The sequence below is a fragment of the Hyaena hyaena genome, unplaced genomic scaffold (assembly GCF_003009895.1).
Source record: "Hyaena hyaena isolate Hyena2069 unplaced genomic scaffold, ASM300989v1 scaffold_809, whole genome shotgun sequence".
NCBI classification, from domain to species: domain Eukaryota; kingdom Metazoa; phylum Chordata; class Mammalia; order Carnivora; family Hyaenidae; genus Hyaena; species Hyaena hyaena.
Window position 1 is genome coordinate 665916 of NW_024081442.1, and position 18335 is coordinate 684250.

An 18335-nucleotide genomic window follows, 5' to 3' on the forward strand; every position below is an offset into this window, starting at 1 on the left:
CTTACCACAGGATGCTATCATTTTGGATCTACTTCTGACAAATACAATCTCTCAGGGTCCAACATAAGCTCTTGAAAATGTTTCCTTCAGATTTAAAATGTACAGAATCTTAAACCATGATTAAAAAAAAAACCCTATCCTCTAAAATAAACAAACTTTGTAAATTCTTATGGTTCAGTTCAGGATAAACATATTTACTAAGAGGCTGCATGAATAAATTAATGTGTTGCACACTAAAAAGTTATATCTAGCCTAAGACATGAGGAGCTTATGGTCTTTCAGAGTGAAACATAAGAAAAAAGCAAAATACTGCATTTAAATATTGCGTTAATGGTCATGCTGGTGTTTATTTTTATGTAAAAAATAAAAAGCTTTCCTTCTTTTGTCAGTTAGAGATCATGGTCTAATAGCTAACATCCTTCTTACATACTCAAAAATAAAAAGCCTGTCAGTCAAAATATCCTGCCTATGTTCTCAGAGATACTAGTCAACATTTTACTGTGGGATAATACATAGCATGAGAAGCTGCAGAGCCTGGCAACCTAATTCTTAAACATTAGTGATATTAAAAATAGAAACATAAGCAAATTAATATATGTCTCTTTTGCAGTTGTTTTACCCACTAATTTTGACTTTCAAAGTATTAAATTATTAAATCTGAAAGTCAGCCAGTTCTGTGTATTTTGGATTTCTGTATAATTACTGTGAGGGAAAACAAACAGATATGTGTGAACCTGATCAAGAAACTAAAATATATTAAGCTCTCCTTGCTGTCTAATAGTAATTACTTCAGAACCAAATGTTATATTTACTTATTTTTATATTTTATTTTATTTTATTAAGTAAGCTCTAAGTCCAGTGTGGGGCTTGAACTCATAACCCCAAGATTAAGAGTCACATGCTCTACTGACTGAGCTAGACAGGAACCCCAGAATCAAATGTTCTAAATGAGTTATTAAATATAATTCTCCCAACCTTACAAATTATACAATATTATCTCATGCTTAGACACCGAAAATAAATGGTACAAGGTCACATAGCTGATTTAGGTTTTCTCTTGGTTTTAAAGCATTGTTTAGAAATGATCAATTGTGGTCAGATTTTAACATGAATGTATCTTAATTTTATTTGTGATAGTGTAAGATATGCATGCAATAATTTTGCTTTCCATAGTAAGTTGGCATTATGGGTAAAAATCTAGTCATATCTAAATAAACTGAAAGTAAAGATTATTCTCTCTTAAGAAATTTAAAAATATTAAACATTTGTGCTGTTTTTAGGAGTAAATGTATATCCATATAATAAATTAGATTTAATTAATGTTGAAATAATAGAAATATACAAGTTCCACTAAAACATATTATACAATGCCAAGTGCCATCTGTGTTTTCCAGTACTGTACTTCTTTTAGAATATTTTGAATATTACATGTATTAATATGCCAGTATTTGCTGGGAAATTCACTAGGTTCTGTGTGTGTGTTGTGGTTAATTGAATCTTCACAATAATCTATTGAGTTAAAAACTATCATCCAGTTTTAAAGATTTAAAAATCAAGGCTTAGCTTATCTGAGTTTATAGATATAGTAAGAGATTTGAACACAGGTCTACCTTTGCTTTGCTTTGTTTGTAGATGTGACTATTCAACCAACATGAAATATACTTACTTGGGCCATAATGGATCTCATGAAATACTTTTGGTTCAGCGGACTATTTGTATACATTATGACATATTCCATGCTCAATTAACATTTCTATGACCTATCAATATAGAAATCTATGGCAAGGAATTGGATTATTTTAGGCAGGCGTACTTTTAGTGAATACATACTCTGCTCCTCCTGTCTTATTCATCTAAGTCATTGAAAACCATGTATTTAATAATTTATCCCAGTGATTAATACTTATCCTTTTGATCTATAGTTTTTTAAATGTTTATTTATTTATCTATTGAGAGAGGGAGAGAGAGGGAGAGAACGGGAAGAGAAAGAGGAGAGAGAGAATCTTAAGCAGGCTCCACACAGTGGAGAGCCTATGCAGAGCCTAATGCAGGCTTGATCTCATGAACCCTGAGATCATGACGTGAACCAAAATCAAGAACCTAAAGCCTAATCCACTGAGCCACCCAGGGGCCCCTGATCTATAATTTTCTGTATCCTTTGTTTTTCTTTGTCAGGATTGTGGTTATTTCTCCTTTGGCTCCAGGAAATATTCTATGTATATGTGTGTTTTGGTTTTTTAAATAAATTTTCTGGCTATATATAAATTTCTCTTTTGCATACTCTGAATTTTAAGACAATACAATCATACTCCTAAACTTTCTATAAACTTTTACGTCATCATTTTTTTTTTCTCTTTGGCAGAATGAAATTCAAAGTAATTATTTCTCCTTCTGCCTTCTGATAGATGAAACTATCAATTCAAGCCAAGAATTAACTGGCTGTTCTGTTATTAACAGAATGACCATTTAGTAGGTATTTACCTTTTCTTTATTTCTTATACAACATTCTGAAGTAAAGAATTTCAATTACTTCCATTTTAGAGATGAGAGAGTCTAGAAAGGCTAAATGACTTGCTTAAGTCAGAAATCATACACATATAATTCTAAAACATGAATACATTATACAATTAGGAAAAATTACTATGTGTACGAGACACCAAAAATACATTCTTTTAATCATCAGATCAAAATTATTTTTTTTCACTGAAGTTCATAGTAAGAAATACACATTATCTTATTGCAAATATATGCATATACATCCACATGCACACCCCCCCCACACACATATACTTATTGTATTTTATTTATCTCTGTATGGATAGCTGAAAAAAGTTACACAAAATAATATTTATCCTTACTATGGTCTTTGGGTTATAATATTTTTCTCTTCTTTTTATGTATTTATCTTTTATTTTATTTTATTCAGTGTATATCAGTTATAAAACTGCTGGTCACGACCCAGTGAATTGATTTTATGACTCACTAGTGGTGACCTATAGTTTGGAAAATCTGCTCTAGATGATATCATCTCCATGTCAGTGTTGTACAATGCATTGGGATCATTCAACTGACGAGGGAGTCTGTGGTAACTTTCCATAATGATATCATAGTTTTTCTCTCCTAACATTTTTTTCTCCACTGTATCTCTGTCCTCATAGAGTTGTATACAAGCATATGATTTTTCAACATGAAGTACTATTTCATTTAGCTATAAAATCCATCTCCAAAAGCTTGATATAAAAATTTCCATGGTCTGCAATTGAACTGTGCATCCCTTTATTTTAGAATGTACTGTGTTTCATTAAAATAATGTTTAAGCTACTGTGTTGGATTTTTTGTTTAACACTCAGATATGAGTTTTGGAAAATCGTATGGATTTTGCAAAGTCCATAAAGTGACAAATTGGTCCCTGTTGTGGAAAATCCTTCTGATATTTATCCAGAAATATATATTCATGAACCATCATCATCCCAACTACTTAATATTAATTTGGGACTCCCACGATTTCCCCTCCTGTGTCCACTGAATCATCTTTTCAAAATTCTGGATGGGCTGCTCATTTACTCCTCATATGCTTAGCAAATTCCACACCCTAAGTGAAGGTGATGTCTCTGTTTCTGGTGCTCTTCAGTAACTTGTTTAATCTCCAAAACATTAAGTGTCTTCCTCTTGAATATATTTTTCCCAAAACTTTTTCTAAGATTAGCAGTCTTCTCCTGGCTATGATCACTGTCAGTTCCTGCATCAAGTCGAATCTGATGCACTGGTCTGGTACTAAGGCTGGCCGTGGCAGTTACACATCTGATATGATGTTACTGAAACTAATTTTAGGTCTTCCTCCATTTTACTGTGTCCTTGAGTCTTCCCCCTGCTGCGAGACCCGCCTCAGCAGCTCCAACACAGTTGTCACTTCTAGGCAACCTTATTTTTTAGAAGAAATGTGTAGTTTGGATAAAGATTTATCACCAGTTCTTGATAGTATTTAAGTCATTGCATTTATCTCTGTTGTTGAAATGTCAATTTCAGTGTATTCGTTCTTCATTTACTCAGCAAGTATCTTGTGAGCACCTAATTTTCTCAGTCACTCCTCTAAGTCCTGAACACAGAATGGAAAAAGGCAATATCCTTATGCTCAGAGAGCTTGCCTACAATAACGTGCACATTGCTTTAGAGACACCTGGGAATATAAGCACTTTTCCAAAACCATTTCTTTAATGAATCCAATTTAAAAATCCTTGATAAAATCTCTGCATGGCCTATGCCTACCGCGTTTGTAGACTGAATGTTAAGTGGTTGATTTTTAAAAATTTAGAAATGGCTTAAATGTTTCCTGATTCTAAAGTCTAATAATAAAAGCTCAGTCAAAACAAACAAACAAACAAACATATACATATATATTTCTTACCATGACAACTTGGTAAGGCTCTATTCCATCCAGGTCTTCCATCATCTCCCATGATACAGGTAAGTGTTGAATAGCCTTGAAGAACGTAACCAGCATCACAGTAATAGGTGACTGTTGACCCTAATTTATAATCCATTCCAAGTCTGGTGCCATTCATTATATTGCCTGGATCAAAGCAGGACTCTCGAAGTTTTGCTGTAAAACAATGTTGATATGAAATGAATTGCTTTAAAACATTATTTTTTTTTTATTAAAGCTTTAATATTCCTTCATTTCTACTTCTAAACAGACAGGAAACCACCAGCACTCTTTCTGATTCTCTTTGTGGGCTCAAAGTACAAAGTAGCCCATAATCGTGTGTGACACTTTGCTAATTCATATTGTTAAGTAAGAGCATCAAATTATTCACTGGTCTTTTTATTAAAATTTAGTATCTAATACGTAGTCAAACATTAGGTTTTAGAGTTTATTATAAATTATTATGTGCTATAATATTTATATTATGCATATTTTAAATGAATTATTTTGGAAAAGAAGCAGGACTTAGTTCTTTATTTAATACTGCTTTATTTAAAAGCTCTTCCTCCAAATAAAGTACACACATTCCCTGTGACAGGACCTAGAAATGATACTACTACCTATATTGAGCTCAGTTCATTTCACCACTGGGAGGAAGGTGAAATCATTTATCATAACCTACCTCCACTAGTCATCCCCCATGTCTATCAGAAGCCATGTTCTTACTGGATAGAGAGTCTATGTCAAAGCCAAGTGCTATTAAAGCTAACACAAATTGAAAATTAAGACCATTCTCATCAAAGGAACTAAAAGTTTTCTGTGCACTCCAATAGTGAACTGAAGAGAATGACAGAACATTTTGAAAACATGTAGAGAAATAGAAAGATCAGTTCATCCATTTTGGGGAATAAGCTCTAATACAAATTGTTGTTAACAGATCTGGGCAATGCCTTAATATTTCTGTCTTCATATTATTATAGATTACTTAGGAAATAATACAAAATGTAAGGGCCATCACAAATTCAGGATAACAAATATAATTTTTTACATTAGAATTTATTTTAAATTCATGAGAAACCAGGAGGTGGGTGTATCTCTGCATATGACTCATGGAATCATTGGAATTTAAATCAATAATATCTTAGTGTATGGCTATCACAGAAATTATTTTATTATCATATATCCAAATCTGCTTAACTGCAACAGTAGCACTATATTTCTTCCATTCATGAAACTTTATAGATTTCAAAGGACTTCAACATTCATAGGAAATGAGGAGAAATTTGTGTTCTAGAAAGAACACCATGCAAGATTTCTCCCAATTCAACTAAAGAGGCAATGACCTCTTTAAATGATTTGAATAGAATATCAGAGGAACGAAGTTCTGCTTTCTTTCTTCCTTCTTTCTAACAACTACCCAATGAACTTTGGAAATAAAGCAGTGGGCATTCAGAATATATTTTGGCCCTCATGGCATGTACAGTTTATTAATTCTCTTAAATGAATATTTGTAACTATAATGAGTATGACATGGTGGATGCATTCAGAACCTTCCTGAAGAATCAACATCTAAGCTGAACACTGAAAGAGAACAAGCTGACTAGGTGAAGGATGAGGTATGTGAAGAGGACAAGTGTATAAGTTGGGTAAACCTGATTCCTTAGTTTCAGTCCAAAGCGAAATAATCATCTCCCAAGTGCACACACACAGGTGCACACACACACACAATTTGCACCCCATAAATTATATTCAGAGTTCATGATAAAAATTACTTCTCAATCCAAGAACCTATATTTCTTCCTAGGCAAAATATTCACACAATACCATTTTTCCAGGAAGAACGAGCAGTGTGAATACTAATTTTCCTTGAGGGAAAAGAAAGAATTCAAATTACTGTTTAAAAGGCTTAATCTCTTTGGCAATCCTAACCACCTAATACTCCTCTTTGAAAAAGTTTGCTTTCTTCTTCTCTAAGGTTTTCCCAATAGTCTCAGTGATGTATCAGTGAATTTGTACTGCAAATGCCCTACTTTTTGAGGAAAGGGAAATATGGGCAATGAGTTAAATACATTGTCTCTGCAATGATTTTATATTGCTAGCCTCATTTTGAGAGGTTTCATTTATCTCATTACTATGTTTACATACTACTTTAAATCCTTGGTGAATAGCTTTCTATGGATAACACTGCCCTTGTTTATTTCCATATCTGCCATAGCAATTATTTGTAAATTTTGAAAACACCTGGAGAATCCTTATGCAAAGGTCTAGGCAGTAGATGGAAAGGTAATTTGAGTTTTTGGAAAAAAAAATATGAGCCAGACAAGTTGATAGTATTATTCTTATGAATAATTACTTTTATTTACCTTCATAGTAGTTTGCCTACTGAATAGACTCGAAGCAAAAGTCTTCCTTGCCTTATATTCTCCAAAAAAAGTACATAAGAAGTCTGCTACAAGATAGAAGTAAGCATAAGACATAAAGCTTATACCTTACTTATGGCTTTTTAAAAAATTTGTACAAAACATTTATTTTTGAGAATTTTTCTGCCAGCAATTAAAATATCCTAAATGCTGGGGCGTCTGGACGGCTCAGTTGGTTAAGGATCCAATTTTAGCTCCGGTCATGATCTCAAGGCTTATGAGTTTGAGCCCCACGTTGGGCTCTGTGCTGACAGTTCAGAGCCTGGAGCCTGTTTTGGATTCGGTGTCTCCCTCTCTCTCTGCCCCTCTCCTGCTCATGCTCTGTCTCCCTCTCTCAAAAATAAATGAACATTAAAAATAAAATAAAATATTCTATGCTTAATGAAAAAAATTGACATTGGAAGCTAAAAACTGGTTTAAAGAAGATTCAGTTGGAAAAATTAAAGCTTTACTATGTTCTTGATTCCATTTTATTTCTGAAAACATGGACGTTGAGATCACATTACATATAATAAGTATAATATCTATAACACTATTAAGTTTTTTTTAATCACACTTTGAATTAGTGAATGTGTGATTTCATACCTAGTGATTGATTTACAAGTAAGTATTTTTTTTTCTGGGAGAAAAAGAAACATATTTGCATTGTTAAAGGGGATTTAGTTCAAAATTTATTCCCACATATAGCTAAATGCTCACTACAGGACCATTATTCTGAATAATGTCCTCCTGTGCATAATCAAAAGTGGTTATATGCTATTTTTGGTTTTGAAGGGTGACCACGGTGTATAATATCCAACTGCCCATTATTTCCAGGATGGTACACATGTGTGGATGAGCATATATCTGCTGGTATGATTTCAGCAACCTGGGAACTAAGTTCCTTTCAAGATAATTCCCCTCATCTGATCATACTTAGTCCCAAGATGCCTCCCTATTATAAGCACAAGAATCTACATAAGGCCAGATCTCTACCCGCGCTTTCAGAGAATAAGGATGAGTCATATGTATCTCTTTTATTTTGGAAAGTATTACACAATTGCCCCCAGAATACCTCAGGGTAAAAATTAAAATGTAATAAGTTGCTCTGTGAAAAAAAAAATATATCTTAAATTGGTATGTTAACTTAGACAGTAATTTATGATACTCTTAAGGTTCCCAGAGCAGGTGGCTGATTTACACCATATACAAACAGCCAGTCATAAGTCTTCCACTGTACATTTTGGTGCCTATAAATTGACATTGCCTGCCATCTAAAGCACCAGCTGCCAGGTCCCCTCCACTAACACAAAACTGTGCATTCTCTCCCCATCAGAATCAATGTATTTTGTTAAAAGACTACAAATATTACTACTGTATGAGACACATTTGTATAAATGTTATAATTATAAATATTTAAGACATACTTATTAACATTATAATCTAAAATCGTCCTAATGTTAAAACAATGCAAATGAGACTACTATTTAAACTGTAAATATTTATTCAACTGTAAATCTGTTAACATTGTATCTAATTGAAATTACAGTGGAGACTGGGCCTGATTTAAACTCTTTGTGAAGACATTGCTTTAAAATTAGCCAAACATCTCCCTTCACCCCCAAACTTCTACTTCTCTACTCCAACTTACTATTTTCTGCCACATATAGGCATACCCACAGTTTGCTTTACATACACATAAAGTGGTATTTCTTCTAGAATCCATGTTAACAGGCTTGTGTTTTTGCAGCATTCAAATATAGCATCCATACATTGCACAACTATTGTGTATTTCCACACAAACAAAAATAAGATTCAGTATCTATCTTTAACGGGGGAATGGAGAGACAGTTATGAAGAAGGCAATGGTAATTACAGTCTGGTGTGAGCTCTAATAAAGGTAGGGGCTGCTTTTAAATTAATAGCCTACCAAAAACATTATGTATGTAGAGTGAGTCAAACTTCATGAAATTGTGTGTAAGTGGGTATTCGTGTCCTAGCTGAGGATGGTGGGGAGTATATTGTAGGATCCAGGGAGAAAGACTGAAGTTCATGGAATGGCTGTATACTTCTCTGTTCGTACTTTTATTTGTTTTCACCCTTGTAGCAATAATAATCCTTGCCATTTTCTGTAACTATATATATATATATAATATACATAAATATATTTATGATTTATGTTTATTTATTTTTGAGAGAGAGAGCAGAAGAGCAGAAGGGCAGAAGTAAGGAAGACACAGAATCCGAAGCAGGCTCTAGGCTCTAAGCTGTCAGCACAGAGCCCAGTGTGGGGCTTGAATCCATGAACTGTGAGATCATGACCTAAGCCGACGTCAGATGCTCAACTGACTGAGCCACCCAGACACCTGCCCCTCTGTAACTCTTTTAGATAGTCTTACCCTTAGCTTTCTCACTTGTAAAATAGGGATAATAATACTTATCACTTATTTGTGTTAGTTTTCATATTTTGTTGCATTTATACAATAGGGTCCTGCTCATGGGAAGGATAGTGACAATTCATTAAAGAGAACTAATCATTGTATCTAGAATAAAGTAGGTACATAATGAATAATTTTACCTTTTAAAAAAATTTGCACCCATGACCCTTTTCCTATGGCAACATAAATCTTGTGATTTTGGAAATGATAAGACATGGAAATGGATCAAGCTGGGAAATAGGAATGGATATAATGAGTTAAGAAAGGGGAGAGTAGGTTTTATTTCAAGTGTTTATTTATATGGGTTTAGGAATGGCTACCTGGAATGTTAAGTAGACAAAGGATTGTGAGAGGTTAATTCCAGTTTTGACAAGAAAGAATGCTGGAATCAATCAGTACCATCTCCACTGAGCATGGTAGTATTTGTGGAAGTTTTCCTGTATTTTTTATCCCAGAGATCTCTGGAAATGTTTTACAATAGAATCTTGCTTTACTAACTTGATTATAGTTTTCTTGATTTTCTTTCCTTCTTTTCTTTCCTTCTTGGCTTGCTTCCTCCTCTCCTCTCCTTTCCTTTCCTCTCTTCTCATCTCTCCCTCCCTCTCCTCTTTTCTCCTCTCCTTTTTCTTTTGCTTTTCTCTTAAACAGGTCTTATTTATAAGCCTGTTAGCTTGCAGATATTAAGTAGCTATTTCTAAAAACCTAGTTTTCCTTATAAAATGCAGGTCAGAGATATATCTCTAAGATTTCTTATATTTCAATTATGTTTTTATTCTATGATTCTAATTATATTTCATTTCAAAATGAGAAGACATCTCTTTAGGTTGCTCAAAATCGGTCAATTAAAACACTACCAAAATTATGATGTGTAAGAACTATTCTAAGGCACTAATTGTATACTGGTGAATAACAGAGAGCTTGCTCTTAAGCTTGTAGTTTAGTATATTTATAGGGAGTTAGTGGAGTAAATGGGGGTGCATAGAGTAAATAAGCAAGCGAATAAAATTCATTGGCACTATTTCTAAGGAACTCTGAAGCAAAGAGAAATCATAATGCTGTGGTATTAGGTCAAGTTTAGAATTATTGATAATAAATCTCTATATTTTAAGACTTTTGCAAAGTGGTAAAGATGACTTAGAAAATAACATAGCGACAAAAGTTTATATTAGAAGAGGAAAAAAATCTGAAAATTAGTAAGGTAAGTATTTATTTCAATAAACCTGAAAAAAAGAGAAGCAGAGATCCAGAGAAAATAGAAAGGAAGAAATTCTATTACTGACACAAGTACCAAATGATGTTAGTAAAAAACATACAGCAACAAAAATGTAAGAAAATAATGCAAATATTTTATGTCAACACATTTGAAAACTTGTATTAAAATAATTCTTAGGAAGCTGACTTTCAAAAACCAAAGATAAAGCAGAAAACCTGGGCAGATTTATAAGCACTAAAATTCTACTACCTCAAATCACAGGGATGTTCTCCCAAATGTTTACAAAACAGATGATCCCTATCTTGTACAAACTATTCTAGATATTAGAAAAGTAAGAATGCTCCCAAAGTTAGGGGGTTGTATAATTTGATCAAAACTAGAGAAAGACAATTATAAGGAAGAAAAATTATAGACTAATCTCATGGTAAGAAATCAATGATAATATATTTTAATCAATGGTAATAAGCCCATGGCAATATATAGCATAGTTACAAAAATTTAATATACAAGTGTACTGAAATTAGCAAAATATAATAAAAGCAAAATACTTGCTTTTATCCTAAGATTGTAAAGAATTTTTTTTTGTTTATATATTTGTTTTGTGAGAGAGACAAAGGGAGAGAGAGAGAGATAGTAGGCATGAGTGGAGGATGGGGAGGGGCAGAAAGAGAGGGAGAGAGAATCCCAAGCAGACTCTGCAGAGAGTACAAAGCCCAACCCCTAGCTTAAACTCATGAACTGTGAGATTATGACCTGATCCGAAACCAAGAGTCAGACACATAACTGTCTGAACCACCTAGGCCCCCCAGTAAAGATGTTCTAATTTTAGAAAAAGTATAATATAATTTATAACATTAAGAGTTTCACAAAGGAAAACCATGTAATATTTTCAGTAGCTGATGAAAAAGTAGTTGATGAACTTCAATCCCATAATGATTAAGAAATTTTTAGTAAATCAGGAATGGAAGGGAACTTACTATAATTGATTAAAAAATATATCTAGATTGTGTAACATTTTGGATAAGCGTGTCAATTCTGGCGTCCACTCTGAATCAAATCTTAGCTCTGCCACATGACTGGGCTAATTACTTAACCTTGTTGTGCTAAAACTTCTTCACTCAGAGAGGTAATGATTTTTATATGTAAATATCCTTGAAATGTCTCTGAAAACAATGAGTTAAAAAATTTAAGCCCTTATTAACATTGCCCCAACCAAGAGAAAATATCAAACTTAAAGGCAAAATATTAGATGTATTCGCTTTAAAGTCAGTAATGACAGAAGAATGATGGCTACCACTATTTCAATTTGATATGGTACTGAATTTTTACCCTGATAATCAACTCAAGGGGGTGAGGGATGGGGCAGTATATAGACTAGGAAAGAACAAACAAACAAACAAACGTGAAAAAAAACCCCAGAACTGTCACTATGCACATAGAAAATCCCTCCTCAAAAATTCATTAAAAATTATGATAGCTTGTGAAAGAATTAAGAAAGTTTGCTAGATTCTAGTTAATTACAAAAATCCATGCATTAACAACAATCAATAAAATCTAATAATAAAAATATCATTACTTATAATGGAAACTATAAGACATTTAGGATTCAGATGAGAAAACTTTTATAAAGAAAATTATAAACTATTACTGAAAGACAATGAGGAAGATATGAATATACTAAGAGATATGCCATAATAATAGATGAAAATTATATATCATAGATACTTCAATTTATTCCAAATAATTTATAAATACAATGCAGTACCAATCAAATGTCAAGAGGCAGAAAGAATTTAATTTTAAAATCTAAATGATAAATTCCTAGCAGTGCTATTGCTGGGTCATAGGGAAGTTCTATTGTTAGTTTCCTGAAGAACCTCCACACTGTTTCCAGTTTACATTCCCACCAACAATGTAGGAGGGTGCCCGTTTCTCCACATCCTCGCCAGCATCTAGAGTTCTCTGATTTGCTCATTTTAGCCACTCAGACTGGCGTGAGGTGGTATCTAAGTGTGGTTTTGATTTGTATTTCCCTGATGAGGAGGGATGCTGAGCATCGTTTCATGTGTCTGCTAGGAATTTACCCAAGGGATACAGAAATGCTGAGGCATAGGAGCACATGCACCCCAATGTTCATAGCAGCACTCTCAACAATAGCGAAAACATGGAAAGAGCCTAAGTGTCCATCAATGGATGAATGGATCAAGAAGATATGGTTTATCTATACCATGGAATACTACACGGCAATAAGAAAGAATGAAATCCGGCCATGTGTAGCAACATGGATGGACCTTGAGGGTGTTATGCTGAACGAAATAAGTCAGGCAGAGAAGGACAAATATCATATGTTTGCATGTACAGGAGGATTAGGAGGAACTTAACTGAGGAACAAGGGGGAGAAGAAGGGGGGAAATGGTGGGGGAAACGGAGAGAGGCAAACCATGAGAGACTCTTCAATGCTGACAAAAACTGAGGACTGATGGATGTGGGGGAAGGAGGGGTGGGCATGGAGGAGGACACTTGTGGGGATGAGCACTGGGTGTTATGTGGAAACTAATTTGACAATAAACTATTTGTAAAAATAAATAAATAAATAAAAAATAAATAAAATCTAAATGAAAGTTAAAGAGGTTAATAGATACCAGGACAATTTCGAGGAAAGATAAGGTAGTGTGCTCTCCTACCTCATGTCAGTACTTATTTAAAATTTTTTTTTTAACATTTATTTAATTTTGAGAGACAGAGAGAGACAGAGCATGAGTAGGGGAGGGGTAGAGAGAGAGAGGGAGAAACAGAATCCAAAGCAGGCTCCAGGCTCTGGGCTGTCAGAACAGAGTACAAGGAGGGGCTTGAACTCATGGACCATGAGATCATGACCTGAGTCAAAGTTGGACACTTAACTGACTGAACGGCCCAGGCATACTTGTCAGTACTTATTTTAAAGCTATAGTTATAAATTCAGAGAAGTCTTGGCTTGGGGATAGATAAACAGGCCAATAGAACAGAATAGCCTAGTCAGAAACAGTAAAATAGAGATTTGATTTTGACACAGTAGCACTGTCTTGTCAAAAAATGGTACTAGGACCATTGATTATTCACATAAAAATTAGAATAAAATAAAATTAGATTCCTAGCTTACAGAAAAATAAACTCCACACATATGAAAAAGATGAAAAATAAAAAGGTAAGCTTAAAACTTTAGAAAAAGTTGAGGAAAATGCCTTTATGAACTCAACGTGAGGCAGGCTTTTTATTTATTTATTTAAAAAAATTTTTTTAAATGTTTTATTTATTTCTAGGAGAGACAGAAAGAGAGACAGCGTGAGCAGGGGAGGGTCAGAGAGAGAGGGAGTCACAGACTGAAACAGGCTTCAGGCTGTGAGCTGGCAGTCAGCACAGAGCCCGATGTGGGGCTCGAACCCAGGAACCGCGAGATCATGACCTAAGCGAAAGTCGGACGCTTAACCGACTAAGCCACCCAGGCGCCCCAAGGCAGGCTTTTTAACCGACTGAGCCACCCAGGCGCCCCTCAGGCAGGCTTTTTAAATCATGGCATAATAATGTTTCAAGGCTTCATAACCTTTACAGACTATGAAGAAAAGGAAATAACAAAAGTTGATATTGATTTTTAAAACTTTTATACAGCAAAAGAAACTAGAAATAAAGTGAAAGTGCTTGCCAAAGAGGGTGTAAGATTTTACTACAGCATGGAACATGGATAAAGGATTAATATTCATAATACAAAAAATTCCTATAAACAAAGAAATAGGCAGCCTACTAGAAAAATGTGCAATAGTAGAAATATGCAATTAACAAAAAGGGAGCCTCAGTATAAAAATAGGAAAAAGATATTCAACATAATAGTAATTGCAGAAAAGACAATAAAAATGACCATGAGGTAACATTTTATACTCATGAGGCTGATGACTTTCAAGTGTGGCAAGAGCACTGGTTTTTCAAAAATGTGGGGTTCCTTGAAATCACTATCTTGAAAAGGTTATCTGTACCCAGTGCAGGTTATAGCATTATTTACAATATCCAACACATGGAAACAACCTCAGTGACTCAACAGATGAATGAGCAGAGAAAATGTGGTATAGCTATACAATGGAATATTATTCATCCATGAAGGAAGGAAATCCTGCCATTTGGGACAATTATATGGACCTTGAGAGCATTATGCTAAGTGAAATAAGTCAAAGACAAAGACAAATATTGTGTGATCTCACTTACATGTGTAACCTAAAAAGACAAACCAAACTCATAAATGCAGACAACAGGCTGGTAGGTGCCAGAGACCAAGATGGAAGTTGGATGAAATAGGTAGGTGAATGGGATCAGAAGGTACACACATTCATTTATAAGATAAGTCCTGGGGATGTAATATATGGCATGGTAACTACAGTTAACAATAGTGTTTTGCGTATTTGCAAGTTGCTAGAACAGATCTTAAAAGTTCTCATCACACACACACACACACACACAATGTGTAACTATGTGTAGTTACCAATGTTGCCTAAACACTGTGGTAAACATTTCATGATATACACATATGTCAAATCATTATATTGTACACCTAAAATTAAAATAATTAATATGATGCTATATGTCAAGGATATCTCAATTTTTTAAATGTGAAGTTTCTGAAATGATTTCTTTGCTGTTGAGAATATAAATTGGTATAACCTCTTCTGAGAATAACTTGGCAATTAGGAGTTACTCAAGAGGTTTATACTCTTTGACCCAATAATTCTATTCCTATGTAGATAGATATCTTAGAAAGACTCTCACAATTATGCTCAAGAAGGCATGCAAAAGAATGTTCATTTCATCATGATTCATTTCTGGTAGTGAAAAACTCTAACAAACTGTGTCTATCAGAAAAACTTGTAAATTGACCGTGGTACATTCAAATGATGGAATATCATAAAGAAATTAATGAACTAAGTGTACATATCTCTATTATTGATAAATCTTGAAAATAACATAAAGGGCAAAAACAATTTTCACAAAGATATATACATGATGTAAATAGAAAATTTTTATGAAAATAGAATGAAGGATGTGTACATGATAGAACACTTTAAAATACAGGGGTGCCTGGGTGGCTCATTTGGGTATCTGACTCTCGATTTTGGCTCCGGTCATAATCTCACAGTTCATGACAGGCTCTGCACTGCATGTGCAGCCTTCTTGTGATTTTCACTCTCCCTCTCTCTGTCCCGCCCCTGTTCTCTCTCTCTCTCTCTCAAAAGTAGATAAACATTAAAAAAAGAATACCTTAAAATACCTACGAGCATACATGCATGGAAAAAATAAGTACCATATTAAGAATTAGAAGGGTACTATCAGGTAGGACACAGTATGACATGGTAGGACTAAAAATAGTCTTGATTGCTCATTATTAGTCTGCCTGGATAGTCAGCTGGGTCATGTATAGCATGGAGAGGCTCTTCCGCATGGAGAGATTGGTATGATACTTAAGTTCAACTTGGCATAAGAGCAATGCTTCCTAATCCATTGTTAGACCTAAGCTTCTCCAGAGAATTTAGGGCTATCATTTGCCTAGAGCCCCAAGAAATAGCTGGAAACCCAAATCTTCACGTCTGGTATCAAGCACGTTCTAAATTCTTCTACTGAGAAGGTCTTTTTTTAAAAATTGCCTTTGAGAGGAAAGATGAGATGAGAGACTCATAGAGGGCTCAACCTTGCCACTGTAATGAAACCCACATGATGTCCATGTCCAGGAGATTACTCGACCCTGGCATAAAATTCCAAAGTTTGCTGGAGATATTGGAGGATTCCAAGCATGCATATATTGTTGATATGTGAGTTTTCCAGTTCCCTATAAAAGCCTTCCTTAACTCATGTCATGTAAAGTTGTATAATCTACCTTTACTTCTTTTGATAGACCTGAAGAGACATACCCTTATTCCACGGCAAATACAAAAGGAATTTCCATGTATATATGAAATTATATTTCTTAAGAATAAAGAGATATGAAGCAAATGTGACATAATGTAAACATTTGTCTGGGTGGATGGTGGATACTTTGAAGTTTGTTTTGTTAGTCTGTATAATCTTCAGTTATTGAAAATATTTCATATTGCAAAAAGGCAAGATGGCAAAAAGGCAACAAATCCAAAATGTGTATTTTTAGAACTTAAAAATAAGATAAATTATTATCTTATTAGTATATCCTTCATAAACTCAATTATTAAGAAACAAATTTTAACTTTAAACAACTAAGATTTATTTATTCTTATAGTCATTGAGCATAAAAGTTAAGAAAAATATATTTATAAACATCCATTGGGGCGCCTGTGTGGCACAGTCACTTGGGCGTCCAACTTTGGCTCAGGTCTTGACCTCACAGTTCGTGGGTTTGAGTCCCACATCAGGATCTGTGCTGATAGCTCGGAGACTGGAGCCTGCTTCAGATTCTGTTTCCCTCTCTCTCTTCTCCACCCCCATAGACTCTCTCTGTTTGTCTCTCAAAAACAAATAAACATTTAAAAAAACCCACATCCATAGGCATTGTAATATTGATTTATTTAAATACTTGTAAAAATATTCTAAAATATTTTGATTATCACTATATTTTATTCTCCCTATTCTGAATATTGATACTTTTAAATATTTTTAGACATTTTATAAAATGCAATTATCAGTATACTTTGTTCTCCTTATTACTGAAAGTAATCTTTGAACATATGTGAATGGATTTTCTGCTTCCAAAAATTTTCTTTTTAAAAATATTTTGTGGTCTTACCAAACTACCATAATCTACTAATTGCTAATTTGTTTCCCTGATACATTTCCTTTGGTAGTAATTAGGGAAATGCTAATTTCCTTCCTACTGATAGAAAACGTCTACATTGAGAGTTTTTCTGTGAGATGAATTGTAGGTAATCTGCGCTAATACATACACATGTAACTAATCACCGAAAATGACCAACACAGAATTAATCTCCTGTATAAAATACACTCTGAATCATGCTGCTAAAATCAAATGTCCACAATTACCTTTATATTCTAAATGAAATCCAGTGTAACTAACAGATCCATCACTCCGAAAAGCCAAATGCATGGTATTTGAGCTGCTCTCTATTCTCTCTGGTAACTTGCTGTCTTGAAAACTTCCAATCAGTGGGCTATTACTGTCTGGTCCATCGTATATATAGAGGAAGTCATAATTTGGCTCTATGCTAAAACTAAAAAAAGAGAGAGAGAAAGAGAAAAGGAATTGTAAAGGTTATTGCTAAGTTATTAAGTATAATAGTCACTTAATCATATATTCATTCAGTCAACATCTTTAAAAATAACAACAGACTGTCAAAGTAAGCCAATTTGAAAAGTTACCTGGCACAACACTCTGAATATGAATATTAAAACAGTAGAAAAGAGAAAGGACATCTTGATATTTTCAAATATTTCTAAGTTGGCATTGTGTCTACAGGGAATACAAATGATAGTAAGACAGTTTATCTAATGAAATGGCACAAGGTTTGAAGTCAGAGATATAAGTTCAAGCCTTGTTTCTGCCCTTGTTAGCTACATATCCTTATGTAAGTTACTTTATATCAATAAAATGTGGAGGACAACATCTAATTTAAAATTTTTTCATCCAGATATTTTGCATCATGAAAATTTAACCTCTTTTTCCTTTGTCAAAGCAAAGTTATTTGCTTTGAACTTCAAAATTTACAAGCATATTTGCTGCTTACAATTCAGCTCTACATATCGGATTCAAGCAAAAGTTTGAAATGCAAAATTTACATTTAAATTACTCAAATGAAGTACTGCACATTGTATTAGGTATTATTTTTCCTGACAGTAAAAGTATTTTCTTCTTTTAGAAC

The 18335-nt window shown here is 33.9% G+C and overlaps 1 protein-coding gene across 1 annotated transcript in view; it reads right to left on the reverse strand.

Moving 5' to 3' along the window:
• Nucleotides 1-18335, reverse strand: part of CSMD3 (CUB and Sushi multiple domains 3) — a gene marked incomplete at its 5' end in the record, with an annotated part of 448395 nt that overhangs the window by 261924 nt on the left and 168136 nt on the right. Inside the window, 2 exons of the mRNA XM_039219338.1 lie at nt 4406-4600; nt 17500-17687. Of these exons, the coding sequence (XP_039075269.1) occupies nt 4406-4600; nt 17500-17687 (383 nt within the window). The remainder of the gene's footprint in view (nt 1-4405; nt 4601-17499; nt 17688-18335) is intronic.